A 17,939-nucleotide genomic window follows, 5' to 3' on the forward strand; every position below is an offset into this window, starting at 1 on the left:
GAAATGGATGAGGTGGAAAACTTGTTGTTGTGTTTGAGTGGGGAGAGAGTGATTGTGAATGAAGAGGATAGGGTGAGGTGGGTGGAATTAAAGGATGGCAATTTTTCGGTAAAGTCTCTTTACAAAGCCTTAGAGTCGGACTCAACAAGGTGTTTCCCAATGAAGATAATATGGAAATCTAGTGTGCAGCCAAAAGTAAGCTTCTTTGCTTAGGAAGAGTCATGGGGAAAAGTTATAACTTTGGACCAAGTTCGGAAGAGGGGTTGGGCTTTAGCAAATTGATGTTATTTGTGCCAAGCGCATGAAGAGTCCATTGACCATCTTCTTCTCCATTGCGAAAAGAAAAGGATAGTGTGGAAGCTATTCTTTACTTTGTTTTGGGTTGTATTGGGTGTTTCCTTCCTTGGTTAGGGAAAGCCTCTTGGGGTGGAAAGGGTCTTTAGTGGGTAAGAAGCATAGGACAGTTTGGAATGCGGGCCCTTTCTGCTTGTTTTGGTCAATTTGGAAGGCAAGGAACATAATTGCCTTTCAAGGTGGTGTTGTCCATGCAAAAGTTGAAAGCATTTTTTGTATATTTACTTTGGTCATAGTCTAAATTGTTTATAAAAGATGGTCCTTCAACGCTATTAGAAGAATAAGCCAAGAAATCAGCAATTATTTTTCTCCATATATATCTGATTTCTCCTACCATAGTTTTCCTTTCTTATAAAAGTTGACCCATGATTCTTGTACCAAGAATTTGGGTAAATTTCATATAGGAACCTTAGGTAAATTTCCATATAGGACTCTTGCAATCAAATTGCTTGATTTTAGGGATCTTTTTATAAGTAGCCTAATTTAGGAGATCTCATTCTTTGTATATATGTATTGTAAATCAGAATGTAAAGATATATGGGAGTTTTTTTTCATCATGGTATCAGAGCTAGAAGTTTGACTCTGCCAAGATCCATAGAGCCTTCATTGCTCGATCACATAAAGCCTTCATTGTTGTAGCTTGTTCCCTCTTTTAATCAGTTGTGCTTGTTAGTTCCTTAGCTCCCATTATAATTCCCTCAAGGTCATCTCTTGTTTACTCTGAAAAAAAAAAAAACCAGAAACCTTGTTGCTTTTTTCCCTAAAGTGTTTGAAACTAGTGAAAATACACCATCCTCTCAAATAACCCTACCCTTCAATCCCTCCTCTACACTCCAAACCTTATCACCATTATCTACCCATCCGAATGATAGCCCTACACTCCAAATCACCACTCAAAAACTCAATGGCCAGAATTTCCTACAATGGTCCCAATCAGCCAAACTTTTCATTAAAAGTAAAGAGAAGATGGGCTATATCACGAGTGCCAAATCAGAACCCAACTCCAATGATCCACAATATGAATTAGCCAAAAATACTTGTTTCTCTCCACTGCCAAAGAGATTTGGTATGCCATCAGTCAAACGTATTCCAAGATTGGAATAACAGCACAAATATACGAGTTGAAGTGCCAAATTCATGCTACAAAGCAAGGAAGCTGGTCTATCACTAAATATTATAATAAATTGCAAAGCCTATGGCTGGAATTAGATCATTACCAGCACATAGAAATGGTAGTTGCTGAAGACACTACTAGATTGAAGAAGATAATGGAGTAAGAGAGAGTATTTGAATTCTTGGCTGGTCTTAATCCTGAATTAGACCAAGTAAGAGTACAAAAATTGGGGAACGAACCTCTTCCATCCATCCGGGAGGTTTATGCCTATGTGATTGGAGAAGAAAGTCATTGAGATACTCTAGAAAATTCAGCACTAGCTACTGCTGGAAATTTCAAGTCGATGGGATCCAAAGTTGAAGGAAGAAAACCAAATGATAAAGATTCACTTTGGTGTAATTATACCAAGACATACACGTGAATCTTGCCGGAAACTCCATGGCAAGCCTCAGTTAGGAAGTGAAGGGGGAAGCGATAGAGGAGGAAAACCTGTCACAAGATCTGGACAGGCGCATCAAGCTGCCACCATTGATGTCTCTCATGAAAATATCCCTACCACTGAACAAGAACCAATTTTACTCAGCAAGGAGCATTATGAAAAGCTGAAAACACTTCTCAACCAGCTTGATACACGTGCTGAAATTCCTACTGCAAAAACCACCTCATGCTCTTTTGTCCAAACAGGTAATATCAAAACCTTAAGTGCCTCCAAGGATTGTTTATCAAGCATTTGGATCATTGATTCTGGTGCTACTGACCACATGACCAGTCACTCCAATTTTTTTTTCAATTATACAACACTTTCAGGTAGGCCAAAAGCGAAGGTTGCTGATGGCGCTTTTTCTTCTATAATTGGTCAAGGCATAGCCTCCATCACTCCTTCTTTGACCTTGCAAAATGTGTTACATGTTCCAAACTTGTCTTGTAATCACTTGTCTATCAGTAAAATCACTAAAGATTTGATTTGCTTTGTAACATTTACCCCTTCCCATTGTGGTTTTCAGGACCAGATAACGAGGAGCATGATTGGGCATGGTGAGAGGAAAGGTGGACTCTACTACCTCAATATACATTGGAAGATTTGTGATTCTATCCCACAAGCTCTTATTACCACCAACAATACCTCAAAAGTTGATCAAATATGGCTATGGCACAAACGGTTGGGACACCCACCTTTCTTTGTCTTGGAAAAAATGTTTCCCACATTGTTTGGCAAAACTAAATCCCGTGATTTTCATTGTGAGGTTTGTAAGCATGCAAAACACCATCGTGTGCCCTTTCCAATAAGAAATAAAAAAGAAACATCTCCTTTTAGTTTAATACATATTGATGTTTGGGGACCCTCTAGAATTCCAAACAATTCAGGTTCTAGATGGTTTGTTACCTTCATTGATGACTGCACTTGTACCACTTGGGTTTATCTCCTAAAATCCAAATCGGAAGTTAATTCCATTTTCCCGATATTCCACAAATTCATTTATACCCAATTTGGCACCAAAATCTATACCTTAAGGTCAGATAATGGAACACCTATCTCCAAGGTGAAGGTATTATGCATCAATCTTCATGTGTAGATACCCCACAACAAAATGGGGTAGCAGAGAAAAAAAAAACAGACATCTCTTGGAAGTTGCTAGGTCTTTACTTTTTCAAATGAGTGCTCCAAAAACATATTGGGAGGAAGCCATTTTGACTACTACATTTCTAATAAATCGAATGCCTTCTCGCGTCATAGACTTTAAATCCCCTGTTGATGTACTTTTAAAGTTTTTTCCTAACTTTAAGGTATTGAAACACTTCCTCCAAAAATATTTGGGTGTGTATCTTTCATTCACATTCCCAAACAATCTAGAGACAAACATGACCCAAGAGCTCTTAGATGTGTCTTCCTTGGATATTCTTCCAATCAAAAAGGATAGGTGTGTTACCATCCACCCACAAAAAGGTCATATATCACTATGGATGTTACCTTCTTTGAGAGCCAACCATATTTCACGCACACTTATCTTCAGGGGGAGATTAGAGGAATGAAAGATAAGCTGCCGGGAATTTTTCCTACGAATGGTGAGAATGGTGGGGGTGTCCTTCCACAACCGGTTAGTGTGCCAAATGTCTCTACCTCAAAAACATCAAGTTCCCCTGCTGTCCAAGATATTTCAGCCCCAGAATTTTCAGATTCTGCACCAACACTACCTGTTGTTCCAAATGTTCCAGCCTTGGATTCATCTAATGAATCAGCTAGTGAACATAAGAAATTCCAGCAAACTCCCAATGAAGAGCTAATTGTAGAAAATTTGCCCACTGAAATTCCAGCCAATAAACTTGAGATTCAGCTCAGAGAAAGGGAATACATGCTGCCAGCAAACACCTCCAAACTAAAAGTGTATTCGAGGAAGGGAAGATCTACAACATCCTCCCATATCCCATCATCCAATTCTGAATCAGGTAATGAAAATACTCATTCTTGTGTCTATAATGATTTGTAATGGCCCATCGCATTGAGGAAAGGCACTAGAAAAGGCACTCAGCATCCTATTTCAAATTTTACCTCATTACATCATTTATCATCTACATACCAAGCCTTTATTACCCAAATGTCTTTTGTTGAGATTCCAAACACAATCCAAGAGGCACTTAGAGATGAGAATTGGAGGAAAGCAATCAACGAGGAGATGCAAGCCTAGGAAAAAAATGAGACTTGGGATATAGTTGAGCTTCCCAAAGGGAAGAAAACAGTAGGTTGCAAGTGGATTTTCACAATTAAATACAAGGCTGATGGGACAACAGAAAGGCATAAGGCTAGATTGGTAGCTAAGGGATTTACCCAAACTTATGGCATTGACTACCAAGAGACCTCTGCACCGGTGGCAAAAATGAACACTATTCATATTCTATTGTCTTTAACTGCTAATCTTAATTGGCCTTTGCAGCAATTTGATGTGAAGAATGTTTTCTTACATGGCAACTTAGAAGAAGAGGTATACATGGACACTCCACCAGGGCTTGGTGACAAGGCTTGGAAGAACAAAGTTTGCAAGCTTAAGAAGTCTCTTTACGGACTTAAACAATTTCAAAGAGCATGGTTTGGGAGATTTACAAAATCAATGATAAGAATGAACTACCATCAAAGCCAAGGAGACCACACATTGTTTATCAAACATAACTCCTCTGGTAAGTTAACTGCCTTGATAGTTTATGTGGATGACATTATTGTTACTAGAAATGACGAGGGGGAAATTCAAAGACTAAAAACTTATTTGTCTAATGAATTTGAGATCAAGGATCTAGGGAGTCTAAAATATTTCCTCGAGATTGAAGTGACACGTTCAAAAGGGGGAATATTTATTTCCCAATAGAAATATATCCTCGATTTGCTAAGGGAGACAGGGATGCTAGGATGCAAACCAATAGAGACTCTGATTGAGCCAAATCATAAATTATAAGGAAAAATAGAGGATGATATGGTAGACCACGGCCTCTATCAAAGATTGGTGGGGAAATTAATTTATTTATCTTACACTCAACCAGACATTGCATATGTTGTAAGTGTGGTAAGCCAATTCATGCATTCACCACATGAATCTCACATGGAGGCAATATATAGAATCCTTCGTTACTTAAAGTCTACACCAAGCAACGGAATCTTATTTTAGAAGATAGGAAATATGGAATTGGAAGCTTATAGTGATGCTGATTGGGTTGGATCAATTGTCGATAGAAGGTCAACTTTTGGATATTGTACCTTTTTGAGAGGAAATCTAGTTACTTGGAGAAGTAAAAAAGCAACTACTGGTGGCTAGATCTAGGGCAAAAGCTCAGTTTAAGGTCATGGCCCAAGCGATTTATGAACTACTTTGGATAAAGGTCATTATTACCGACATTGGCATCACTTTAAAAGAACCCATGAGGTTATATTGTGATACCAAGCTGCTATAAATATAGCCCATAACCCCATTTATCATGATCGAACCAAGCATGTGGAGATAGATTGGCATTTCATCAAAGAAAAACTTGATATTGGGTTGATTTGCACTCCGCATGTCCCCTCTTCTAAACAATTGGCAGATATTCTAACAAAGGGTCTACCAAGTTCAACTTTTTATATAATCTTAAACAAGTTGGGAATGCAAAATATTTTCGCACCAGCTTGAGGGCGAGTGTTAGAAGAATAAGCCAAAAAATTAGCAATTAAGTTTCTCCATATATATCTGATTTCTCCTACCATATTTTCCTTTCTTGTAGAAGTTGACCCATGATTCTTGTACCAAGAATTTGGGTAAATTCCATATAGGACTCTTGCAATCAGATTGCTTGATTTTAGAGATTCTTTTATAAGTAGCCTAATTTAGGAGATCTCATTCTTTGTATATATGTATTGTAAATCAGAATGTAAAGATATACGGGAGATTTTTTTTTCATCAAACACTAATTGATTTCATTGATTGGGTGGGTTCCCGTTAAGGGAAGGTTGTTTTTTGTACATCTTGTTGGACAGTTTTTTTGTTTCAGCTATAAGGAGGTGAGTGTCTCTTTCTTGTACATCTTAAGCCGCTATTTCAGTGCCTTTTCATAATACAATACTCTTACTTATCAAAAAAAAAAAAAAAATTATTTATAATGAGTACCAAATGCATGATGAAACTCCCTTCTATTTTGGAGGGATCATTCTAACACCTACATTATATTATCATTCACTGAGTTATACTCACTTTGTAGTTCCCTCAATTTTTCAAACAAGGATCTAGTTGAACCAGATACCAAGAGTTCTGGAGGACGAACAACAAGGCATGTAGCTATTGTTACCCTTTGCTTTTTGCTTCTTTTTGCATAAACTATTGGCATGTAGTCATCTCCTTACGCTTGTACTAGGTTTAGAAGTGGGCCTTAAGGCCATTTTTGTGTACTAAAAACTTTGTATCTTTTAAGGGTAATGAATATGTAGTTTCTTTAACATGCTTCCTTATGTTGCTCTGACACATTATGTTTAGTTACAAGGTAATTTTCTTTTTGTAGGATAGTAACTTTGTCTCAGTCTTTAAACTAGAGAGGAGACACTATCTTATGTGGATGGCACCTGCAAAGGAGGGTTGTCACAATATGAAACCTCAATAACCTAATCAGAATAAGTAGTAGGAATTATTGTTCAACACCCATGAATGGGAAATGTGTTGACAGCCTATACAAGAAAAGAAATTATGATGGGAATATATGACATATGCAAGGGGCTTATCCTCTTCCTAACCAAAGATCAATACGGTCCAGAATCAAATTTGGTGGAATGTTTTCAAGTGAAGAGAACTTCATTAAGGCTGTCCCTGTGTACCTGTTGTGTTGCTTCTCAACCCATACTTCCATCCATGGGGATGCTTGATTTTCTGAATAGATAAGATCATGTGGAAGATTATCAAGCACCTATAAAGGAAATATATAAATCAATTAAAAATTAATAAATTTTGTTTTTTGGGCATTAATTTAAAATTGGACAGGAGACATTCATTAAGAAAAAATAAAAACTTGGAGGTAAACATATTTTTTCATCATTTACGTCACTTATTATCAGTGCACACAATAAGCAACACCTATAGCCTTTGGCTTCAATGGAACAGCAACAGCATATTACCATCACCATAGCATATGCTGCTGATAAAAGAACCATCAAGAAAGACTAGATTTTCAAATGAATTTGTAGTACACTAATACATGCAACAACTCTCCTCCCATGTACTTAATTGAAAACTTGTCAAACCTAAAAGTATATTTATTATATTCAATTTATGACAAATAAGTCAACACTAGTCAAATTGCCTCATTTCAGATCCAGAGGAAACAGTCCAAAGCCCATTAGAATGAAAAGAAGGGGTAAAAAAAAAGAAAAGAACAAAGAAAGGAAGAAAACATACATAGAGGGAAACCTCCAAGCCACAAACACATATACATAGGAGGGAGGGAGAGAGAGAGAGATGAAATGGGATCCCTAATGAATGGAATTAGTGTGACTAGATGTTCAAAAAAGGTATTGCATTAACAATGATTTAATGTTTTGCACATCTTAAGTTGATCAAGACATGTAAAATGATATATACTATCACGTATCATGTATGCATGATAATCACAATGACTGAACTTGGGAGTGTACCAATCAACTTTGATTATCCCCACTAATATACACTTTTGCTCTAATAAAATTAATTCCTCACCTAGAAGTACAAGGAACTTGAGATAGAAATTACCTCCAGCATTATAACCCAACATGGCTGTTGATCTATGCTACCTGCTTGAAAAGGCAAAACTAAATTTAATTTTTGACTTAATGATACCAAGTAGCCATGCAAGCTATGAAGCATAGAGAAAAGAAAACAGATGTCACATCAAAAGGAGAGAGTAGATAAGCAAGAAAAAGACTATCATGCAATGGCGCTTCTTCTGTATCAATACTGAAGGGGAAATCAATGAGGTTTAAAAAAAGGACATGCATGGATACAAACAAGGAGGGCAAGGACATACTAGATATGGGCTTATCCTTTTCACATTTGAGAATATGAGGTTCAACAATTGAAATTTTAATGACTTTTGTTGAAACCTAGTGGGAATTTGAAATGATGGGGTCTAGGTGGGTGCAATCAACAATCCAGCTACATGTCTTAAATGCTAGTATTTCTTAGAAGAAATGAAGCAGGTTGGAAACAGGAAGTCCAAGACTTTTGGTAGTTTAGCCCTTAATGCCAAGAATCAGGTCCAGGACACCTTAAGGAAGGATATGGCTCTAGGCAGGACAAGTTGATTACAAATTGTGCTTCTTTAGAGGGGATTTCTTGACTTAAAAGGAGTAGATTCACCTTTTTTAACAAGAACAGAGTTGATTTATTTTGTTAAAGAAAGTAATATTACTACCAAGCTTTTTCAATCAAATTGGTTAATGCAAGAGGTGGATGCTATATGCCTTATTCACACCTCATATGAGACCATTACAAATATGAATGTTGGTATCTTTTGATCAAGGTTGTTGTTGACTGATCTTTGTAGACCAAATTTCCTTGGAAAATCAGGGAATTTTATTCCCTTAAATTCCAAGATTGTGCAGTTGAGTAGAGTATTTCCAGGGATAGTTTCCTAATTTTGTAGAAAATTAATTTTCCTATTCTTTGTAATTGTATGTTCTATAAATTATGTAATTCCTTAACCAAAATAAAATAAAAATAATATCAGAGTTATTCACACATATGGTATCAGAGTCATAAGCTCTCTGTGTACGTTTCTTATATGCAACCTTAATCACCAAAATTGAACCTTGCCCTGTCTGCCCTTCATTGCTGGCAAGAAGAAGCCATAACCAATCTTTCAGGGCCTTCATTGCCAAAGTTATTATTTTTGTTTCTCAAACTCTCAGATCTATAGCCTATATCCCTGTCCACCATGAAGAAAACCACTGAAAATACTCTAACAGCCACTGCAACTCAAACCCAGATCCAAGCACCAATGAGCAAATACCAAACTCTACAACCTTCCTTTAAAATTAACAGCCAAAACTACCTTGTTTAGTCTCAGCTTGTGTGTACATTCCTGAAAGGGAAAGGTAAGCTCAGTCACTTGAGTGAACCAACTCTATGTGAGGACAACCCAAGGTTTGCTACATGGGATGAGGACTTAATGATTATGTTCGGTTTGTGGAACTCTATACAACTTGAAATCAGTACAACATGCAAATATCAAACCATGGCAAAGGCAATCTAGGAGGCCCTGAAAGGTGTTCTCAATCATCAAGGCCAAGGAAGGTAGGAGAAGTGTGATGTTTGATTCCCCATAGAATGGAGGATCTACTCTTAGCACTGTGAAATCTCCATTGGGCTCTCATAGTGGACTGAATTCTGACACAGAAAATGGCAGCGGAGAGGTACCAGACCACCAAGTAACAAAGATGGCCTCTGGTGTAATTATTGTAAGAAAATCACACACAGCAAAGACGCATGCTGGAAGTCACATGGGAAAGCATAGTCCCTAGGTACAAATCATGGGAATAGGAACCAACAATAGTATGGACAGCAAGTGGGTCAAGCAAATATTGCACATGTCAAAGAGACACCTAACCTTGAATACTCAAATTCTAGTGGCTCCAAGATAGGTGGAATGAATAAGGAAGAGGTTGAGAGACTTTGTAGTTTTCCACTAAACAAGCCTATTGCCTCATGTTCCTTAGAACAATTAGGTAAGTACTTCATGACTCATGCTCTTAATGTCCCAAAAGACTGTTTGCATGGACCTTGGATAATTAGGCACAACTGATCACATGATCAAGTCCTCATACTGTTTTACATTTTATAACCCATGTCTTGGAAATCAGAAAATTACAACTGTCGATGGCAACCTAGCCACAATGGTGGACAAGGAACAACTGCTCTTACACCATCTCTTTGCTTGAAATCCATGCTTCATGTCCCTGAACTCTTTGTAAATCTTTTACCAATCCATCATATTACAAAAGATTTAAATTGGAAGGGTTTTTTTTTCCATGTTATTATGTTTTTTCCATTATATTACAAAATATTCAAACTATAAGGGTTTTTTTCCATATTATTGTACTTTTCAAAACTAAATTACGGGAAAGATGATTAGGCATGCCAAGAACTAGGAAAGGCTCTACTATCTTGATACAAACAATGATCACTTATCACTATTTCATCTTTGAGAAAAGCTTTCACCCAATAAAGTCCAAATTTGGCTATAGTATCTATGTAGGACATCCATCCTTTTTTTTGCTAAGGACTATGTTTCCTCTATTGTTTCAGAATTCAGATATTAATAATTTTCATTGCAAAATTTGTCAATTGGCCAAACATCTTCGCATTTTTCATCATTGAATAGCATAAAACCGTCTCATCCTTTTTCATTAACTCATACCAATATATGGAGTCCCTCTTGAATCCCAAATATCACTGGAGCTTGTTGAGTTTGTTTCCTTTATTGATAATTGTTCTTAAGTCACTTCATTATATATGTTGAAAAACAAATCCGATGTTGGTTTTATAATTTTTGCATTTCACAAGATGATCAATACTCAGTTTGGTGTACAAATCAATCATCATATCAAATAATAGCAATGAGCACTACAACTAATTTTTGTCTCCATATCTATGAAAAGAAAGCACGATACACTAATAAAAATTTTACACACCCCACAATAGAATGGAGTTCCAATATATATATATATATATATATATATAATATATATATATATAATATATATATATATATATATATATATATATCATCTTCTTCCGGTAACCCATGCCTTATGATTTGAAAAAAATATATCTAATTCCTATTAGGGGAGAAACAGTTTTTTACCCTCCCTAACCCCCCATCAAAGAAAATTTCTTTGTAATTTCTTGATCTTTGAAGCTACTGATGTTAGAATCTTGAAGAGATATAAGAAATAGCTAAGAATGCAAGATAATCATGACTAAATTAGGATTACTGCCCCTCCCCTCGCCCACCCCAAATGACAAAAGGGTTTTTTTTCCACCCATTTAGTCTCCTCGAGATTCTATGAAGCACTGGATTCCAAAACCCGCTTGCCATCAAATTCCCTCTTAAAGGAAAACTTGGATGAGATAAAGGCTAATCAGAGATTTTACAGTCAAGCATTAAAGCCAACTTGGAGACCCGATCCTGACTTGAATTGATACCAAAGGGAGTGCTCGTCTGAATTGATCTTAAAAATTTGCTCAAAAACCAATAGGATTAACTTAAGGTTTTGTAGATCTTCATAAAGATTCTAGATAAGAAAAAATGGTGTTATCTACAAATTGTAAAAGATACACTTTAATCCTTTTCCAACCCACTATGAAGTCTTTTGATAAATTGCTATCCTCTACTTTAAGCATCATCCTACTTACAACACCAACTACAATGGTAAAACGGAATGGGGAAATAACATCCCCTTGTCTTAAACCTCTAGTTGCCTTAACACATTCTTTGGCATTTTCATTTATTAGCGTCACCAAACTTATTGAAGACAAGTTGCCCCTCATCCAACAAACCCCAATCCACATGATCATAAGCCTTCTCAAAATCTATTTTGAAGACTACTCCTTCCTCACTTCAACGCCTTTTCTCATCCAACATTTCATTGGTAATCATAACATCCAAAATTTGTCTCCCTTCAACAAAGGCTCCCCATGGGATGTAGATGGTTTCATGGAGAACTCTTCAAATGTGTCCTAATAAAACCTTATCTATTATCTTCAATGTTTTAAAAGGTTATTAAGGATTATGGTATGAAGCTTACCTCGAGGCAAGGCTATAAAAATTAGCCTTGAGGCTCTAGCCTTAGTATAGGTAATCAAGGCATAAGCCTCACCTTATTGAGGTTTAAACCTTAAATATTCAAAAGGTTTTAATGGGTTTCGGGCCTTTTATGGACTTTTTGTATACATTTTATAAGAGATTTAAACCTCAATATTAATTGGTTTTAGTGAGGTTGTTCTTTTACGAGGTTTTGATGTAAATTTATAAGTTTCACCTAACATTCGAGACAATAGTTAAACCTTTTAAAGGGCTTAGTTAGCTGCTAATTAACCCTTTAAATAGAAAGGAAAAGAAGAGATTGAGGACAAGAAATAAAAGAGTTATTGATCACTCTAGTTATTGAATTTAAATATAATCATTATCTAATTATTAATAGAAAAGGGTAAAGGGATCATTGTAATCAATGGATGAGGAAAACCAATTGATATTAACACTAATAGAGAGGATAATAGAGCAATTGGATATAATTATGATTCATTTGAGGATCCTACTAGCAATAGCAATGGCAGTTTTCAAGATTATTTGATAAAGGTATGAGAAAGAGTTGGACTTCAGAAAAGACAAAGAATAATTAAATTAGAAACTATTGAAAATGACATACAATTAATTTGATTATTATGAATTGTATGGTTTTCTTATGATTTAATTTTCATGTGATTTTATTAAATTTTTTATTTTTAAGACTTTTATTTTCTTTTTATTATTACTTATTATTCATTATTTTTGTTTAAGTCAAGGCTTACGCTTCACCTCATTTGAGCAAAATGCCTCAAGACCGCCTTTAACCTTTTAAAACATTGATTGTCTTATACAGGCTTATAACTTGGTTAATAGGTCTAAAATCCAACACTTTGTTGGTTTGACTTTTTTTTTAGGCACAAGAGCAATGAATGAAACATTGGTGCTTTGATTTATCATCCCATTACTGTGGAACTCTTAAGAACACCCTCATACAATCCTCTTTTTTTTTTTTTCAATAAATCTCATAAGATCCTCTTTAATCACATCCCATCACTCCTGAAATAGTGCAATGATGCAACCATCCAACCCAATGGCTTTTTCCTTATCTAACTGAAAATCAACAAAGCATACCTCCTCTTTTGAAAAGAAGTGGTCCAACCATGTGGCACTTTCTCCTAATATGGGAGACTAATCCAAACCTTCTATCATCCATGAATTGCTCAAAGGGCCTTGGAGTATAGCTTTGCAAGATAATGCACAATCTCCTTTGAATGTTTTTAGTGTTGCCTTGAGTTACCCCCTCTCCAAACACTTGAGATTTTATGAACTTCCTATTTCACCTACCATTGTCCACTCTATGGAAGTACCTAGAATTGTAGTCCCCTTTTATCCATTTAACCTCATACTTTTGCCTCTAATGAACATCTTCTTTTGACAATAATTGGTCCAATTTCCCTTTCCTTGAGGCCCTCAAAGTTGGAAGTTCAGGAGTTAGATTCCTTTCCAATTCACTAATATCAATCCTGATGATGTTTGGAAGAATGTTCTTTTTCTCCTTTAAATCTCCAAAAGACACCTTATTACATTCTTTTAGTTTACCTTTGAAAAAATGTAGCTTCTTCATAAATTTATGGCCTTCCCAGCCTTCAACCTAGCACTCATGCCACCAAGAACTAAATCTTTCCGTGAAATCTAAGTGAAGCAACCACATGTTCTCAAACTTTAATGAAGTTGTACCCCAATTAATTGGATTTGTACCTAAGACCATGGGACAATGATCAAAGATCAATCTAGGAAGCACTTCTTATAGGTTTTGAGGGAAACTTTGCTCCCACTCATTAAGTATAAGAATCTATCAAAACTCTTACAAATAGGAACTTCTTGTATGTTTAACCAAGTGAAAGACATACTTCGAGGAGGAGGGTCGATTAATTCACATTTGCTCATAAACTCATCGAAACCCCTTCCGCTAAAGGGAAAAAACACCCTTTAGCTCTTGGCTAGTGATCTCTCTAAGGGACTTCACACCTTAAAAAAGGGATTGTCAACATTAGATATAGATGCTAAGTCAAATTCATTCACTAAGGTTACAATCTAGGAAACTAGAATAGACCCAAAGGGTTTCAGTGAAGTAGGTACTAGTTGAGGTGAGAAGTGGGAACAAGTGGAAGAGGATGCAAATCAGAAGCCTCATCTAAAATCTGGCCCTCAGCATAGGCTTCAAGATAAGAAGGAAATACCTGGACCAAAAAACCACAAAGAGAAAACCTTCCTCAACCCCTCTAATGCCTACCAAGTTGCATCTAAGTTACGAAAGCATTTCCCTTCACTGAATGCAAATGAAACCTGACCTTTTACTAGGGCTTGCTTCATCTAAAGGACTGAGCAAACCCTTCCCGATGGACCTTTCAACCTCCATTCTAGAACCTCTCTTCAAAATAGGGTCCACATTGTAGTCCACGTCGCCACCAGCTGTGATAGACCCATCCTTCCTTAAATCCCTTTAAAACTTCCAATCACGATTTTTGCCCATGAACAAACCTTTAAAAGAGGGCAGCAAACTACTTGCACATAGCCTCAAGCCTCTCATGGCTACCACGACCACCAGAGATGAGAATCTTACCCTAATTCATCTCAATGATACCTGTTCGATTGTCAACACCTTCTGAAGTAATTGTGATTGAAGCTAAAAAAAATCCAATTTCCTTCACCTCAACCTTTAAGAGAATCTTGGATAGATCTACTAACTTTGCTATACTTTGTCGATCTTGATAACCTTTCCCCACCCATCAGCCAAATGAAACAGATACTTCTCGAACAACAAATAAAAAGGTAATCCCCTCACCTCAATCCACCCCATTCAAAAAGTCCCTGATATCGTTGAATTTACCTTTATTCCATCCATACACCTTAACTTCTATCTTTGCACTCATTGAAATTTTTTTTTTTTTTTTTTTTTTTTTTGATTGGCTTGCCCTCACTGAAATTATACACCTTAACTTCTGTCTTTTCACTCACTGAAACCTCTACTCATGCAACTATTTTGCTAGATCTGCATACTCCACAAAGAAAATCCCTTAGGACTCAAATATGGGTGTGATGGAGATCATCTCTTATACCCATGCCTGTATCAATTCTGCTCACAACTGCCATTGAGGGTCCACAAACCAAAGCCCTAGCCCACTTCCCCACAAGTTCAAGACCTCCTCTTCTTGACCCTTAGCCACAATGCTAGTGAAATTGTGTCTGAGAAGGTCCAAAACTGACTTAGCCTTCTCATTTGCTGCATTTTAATTTCCCTTGTTGCCTAGAATGTAGGAAGGATAAAACATCAAAGATGCTATAGCTTCTCCCATCATATCCCAACCACTACTCTTATGTCCTATAGAATAACCACTAAAGTTGTTTTCGGCTTTTCATGAACTCTATGATTTGCAAACACCTATCATTAGGGTTTATTAACACCTCCAATAGATGTTTTGGTTCGTCCTATGTATTTACGGTTAAAATCCATTGACCTGTCCATCTTTGAAGCCTTCTTCAAATGGTCCAGAAGCCATCCAATCTCTTCTTTCACAAAACCCACAAAAAAGGAAGCTCCTCAACTACATTCATCAAGAACCATCAATAATCATCCATTCCCCCAAATGAAATGTATTTGAAAGCATTTCCTTTCCACAAAATAAGTCATACTCCATCTGCATATGGTTATCTGATTGTTGATTTCCATTGAGAACTTCTTCAAATAACCCTTCCTCAATAGGATATTCCAAATGCTTTGCAATCAATTGGATTTTTCTATGGCCATCTAGGCAATTTTAAAGAGAAGATCCAACACTATTCAAGCATCACATGCTATAGTGCCTGGAGGAGTCTCATTTCTAATACTCCACGAGGGACCACTACTGTCCTGGTCATGGCAAGGTCTTGTAGACTATAACGCCTCAACTTCTACTTGGCCTTGTTCTATAAGTTGCCCATGAAGATGAATAGAAACTCCTCAATTATGTTAGGAATCTCAAGCATAAGTATAAAGAACTCTTTGACATACTCAAGGATCAAGTTAATGTGCTTAAGATGCTTCATGCTTTTCTTCGCTATGTAAGCCACTCAAGATAGAGATGCCTCTTGATTTCCCTCTTAAAGTTCTCCCATGTATCAATGGTGCAAGTGCTCTTATCTACATTCGTAGACCTATGACGCAACCATAGGGTAGTAGTGTTAGTGAGGTAGAAGGAGTCCTTACCTTAGTAGTCTCATCGGTTAACATTTTCACCTCGAAATATCATTTCATATGCCACAGAAAATTGTTCAGCTTCTTGCATCCTACCTACCACTAAAGACATGTGGTTTCTAAACCTCTATTTGGGTGCCTTATGGGCAGCCATCATTCTAGCAAGGATAGCAATCTTGTAGATGGCTATCTCTTGATAGATCTCTTGGTCAGAAGTCTCCATTCATGTCACCAAGGCCTCTATCCCTTGACTTTATGTTAGTGAACGCATCCATCACCTTAGAAAGTATTGAACTCCTTGTATAACGCTAATTTGACTTGTGATGAGTTTAGACACTCTCCTTTCTTAGATCTGTTTCCTTAGATCCTCTAGGCCCTATTATGTCTTGCCTTAGTCCATACCCTTCCTAATATCAATCATGGCTAGCTCCAACTTTGCTAGTGTTACCTTGATGTTAGCAATAGCATCATTAGACTTCTCATTCCTTGCTTTACATGTGGTTAGTCTTTTCTCCCTACCATAACTTTGCTCACTAGTCATTTCCTTGATGCTAAAGCTCAACATGATTCCACTTTGCAAACGTACTTTAATACTACTTTTCACTAACTTAAGTGCTTTCTAAGCAATCATGCAGCACTTAGACAGCTCAAGTTACCAAGTCAGGCTTCCTGACTCAAGTTAGCAATGTTGCACGACAAAAGGTAGAGACAAGGAACAAAAGCCACACTTAGAGATTTTAAAAGAATAGAAGCTTTATTGCACTAATAAGCTATACAATGTCTTGGAGCTCTCAAGTTTTTGGTACCTTACCCAAATAAGGACTCCACCTATTTATAGGCTCTAAAACCTTAGATGGTTCCTCACGATTCTAGAATGTTCTAGAGATTATCTATACTCATGAAATAGATAGGTTGGATAATCTACTCTTAATCAAAGTGAGCCTCCCTCCTTATGAGAGTTATTGTCTTTTCCATACAACTAACCTTCTAAGAAATCTCTCCTCAATTTCATCCTAAATTTGTAAGGAGCTCCCAATGGGAGCTCCAGGTAAGTAGAAGGAAGTTTCCCCACCCTACAACCCAACACCAAAGCAAGGTCCTCCATGTTAGAAACATCTATGACTAAAACTAGCTCACTTTTTTCCAAGTTGATTTTCAAACCCAAGATTGACTCAAACCACATTTAGGTGTAGCTTAAATATTCTAGTTGCTCCTAACTAGCACAATAGAAAACTAAAGTATCGTCAACAAACAAGAGATGGGTCAACTCAAGCCCCTTGCCTCCTCTTTAGCCCATCTTGAAAACCAAAACAAAGCCCCCTTCCCCCTAGAACTCTAAAAAGAAAGTCTAAAGGTGTCCTATTAGCAAGGACAAGGAATTTTGCCCATGAAATTCATCATCTAATCCATTTGGACAAAGAATTTTGCCCATGAAATACATCATCTAGTCATTTAACCCATTTTTTTACCAAAACCCATCTTTTCCATGGCAATAACCCACCATTTAGACTTTTTATCCTTGAGTCTATGGCTTCATTTACTGCATCTAAAATCTGCATACCCTCCACAAAAGCATGTTGAAAGATTAATTAATACTACCTTTCCCAACACCTTTCTAATCCTATTAGCCAACACTTTTGCCAGGAGCTTATATAGCACCCCAACTAAGTTAATGAGTCTAAAATCTTTCAAATCCTCTACTCCTCCTTTCCTAGGGATTAAAACAAAAAGAAAAAATTACCATTTGAACTTCTCTCAATGACCTATTATCATAGAAATCCCTAAAGAACCTCATTACCTCATCTTTAACGAAATCATAACAAAACTACTAAGATGCCATAGTGAAGCCATCAAACCCTGGAGTTTTCTCCCCATAAAGACTAGAGAACGTGGCAAAGACTTCCTCCTTAAGAGCAAAAGTTCCAAGGTCCTAGCATCCTCCCTCCCTAAAGTCACAAAGCTCAACTAGGT

General features: G+C 36.8%; 1 protein-coding gene across 3 annotated transcripts in view; it reads right to left on the minus strand.

The window, feature by feature from the left end:
- LOC117914955 (protein arginine methyltransferase NDUFAF7 homolog, mitochondrial) overlaps positions 1-17,939 on the minus strand; it is an 80,812-nt gene that overhangs the window by 31,758 nt on the left and 31,115 nt on the right. For 2 of the 3 annotated variants that reach the window (XM_034830483.1, XM_034830485.1), the window contains exons 8-9: positions 7,699-7,742; positions 6,792-6,880 (exon numbers count right to left, since the gene is read on the minus strand). In XM_034830483.1, the coding sequence (XP_034686374.1) occupies positions 6,792-6,880; positions 7,699-7,742 (133 nt within the window). The remainder of the gene's footprint in view (positions 1-6,791; positions 6,881-7,698; positions 7,743-17,939) is intronic. The other variant, XM_034830484.1, reaches the window with a different exon arrangement.

Source organism: Vitis riparia, chromosome 5 (genome assembly GCF_004353265.1).
Source record: "Vitis riparia cultivar Riparia Gloire de Montpellier isolate 1030 chromosome 5, EGFV_Vit.rip_1.0, whole genome shotgun sequence".
Lineage (NCBI taxonomy): Eukaryota > Viridiplantae > Streptophyta > Magnoliopsida > Vitales > Vitaceae > Vitis > Vitis riparia.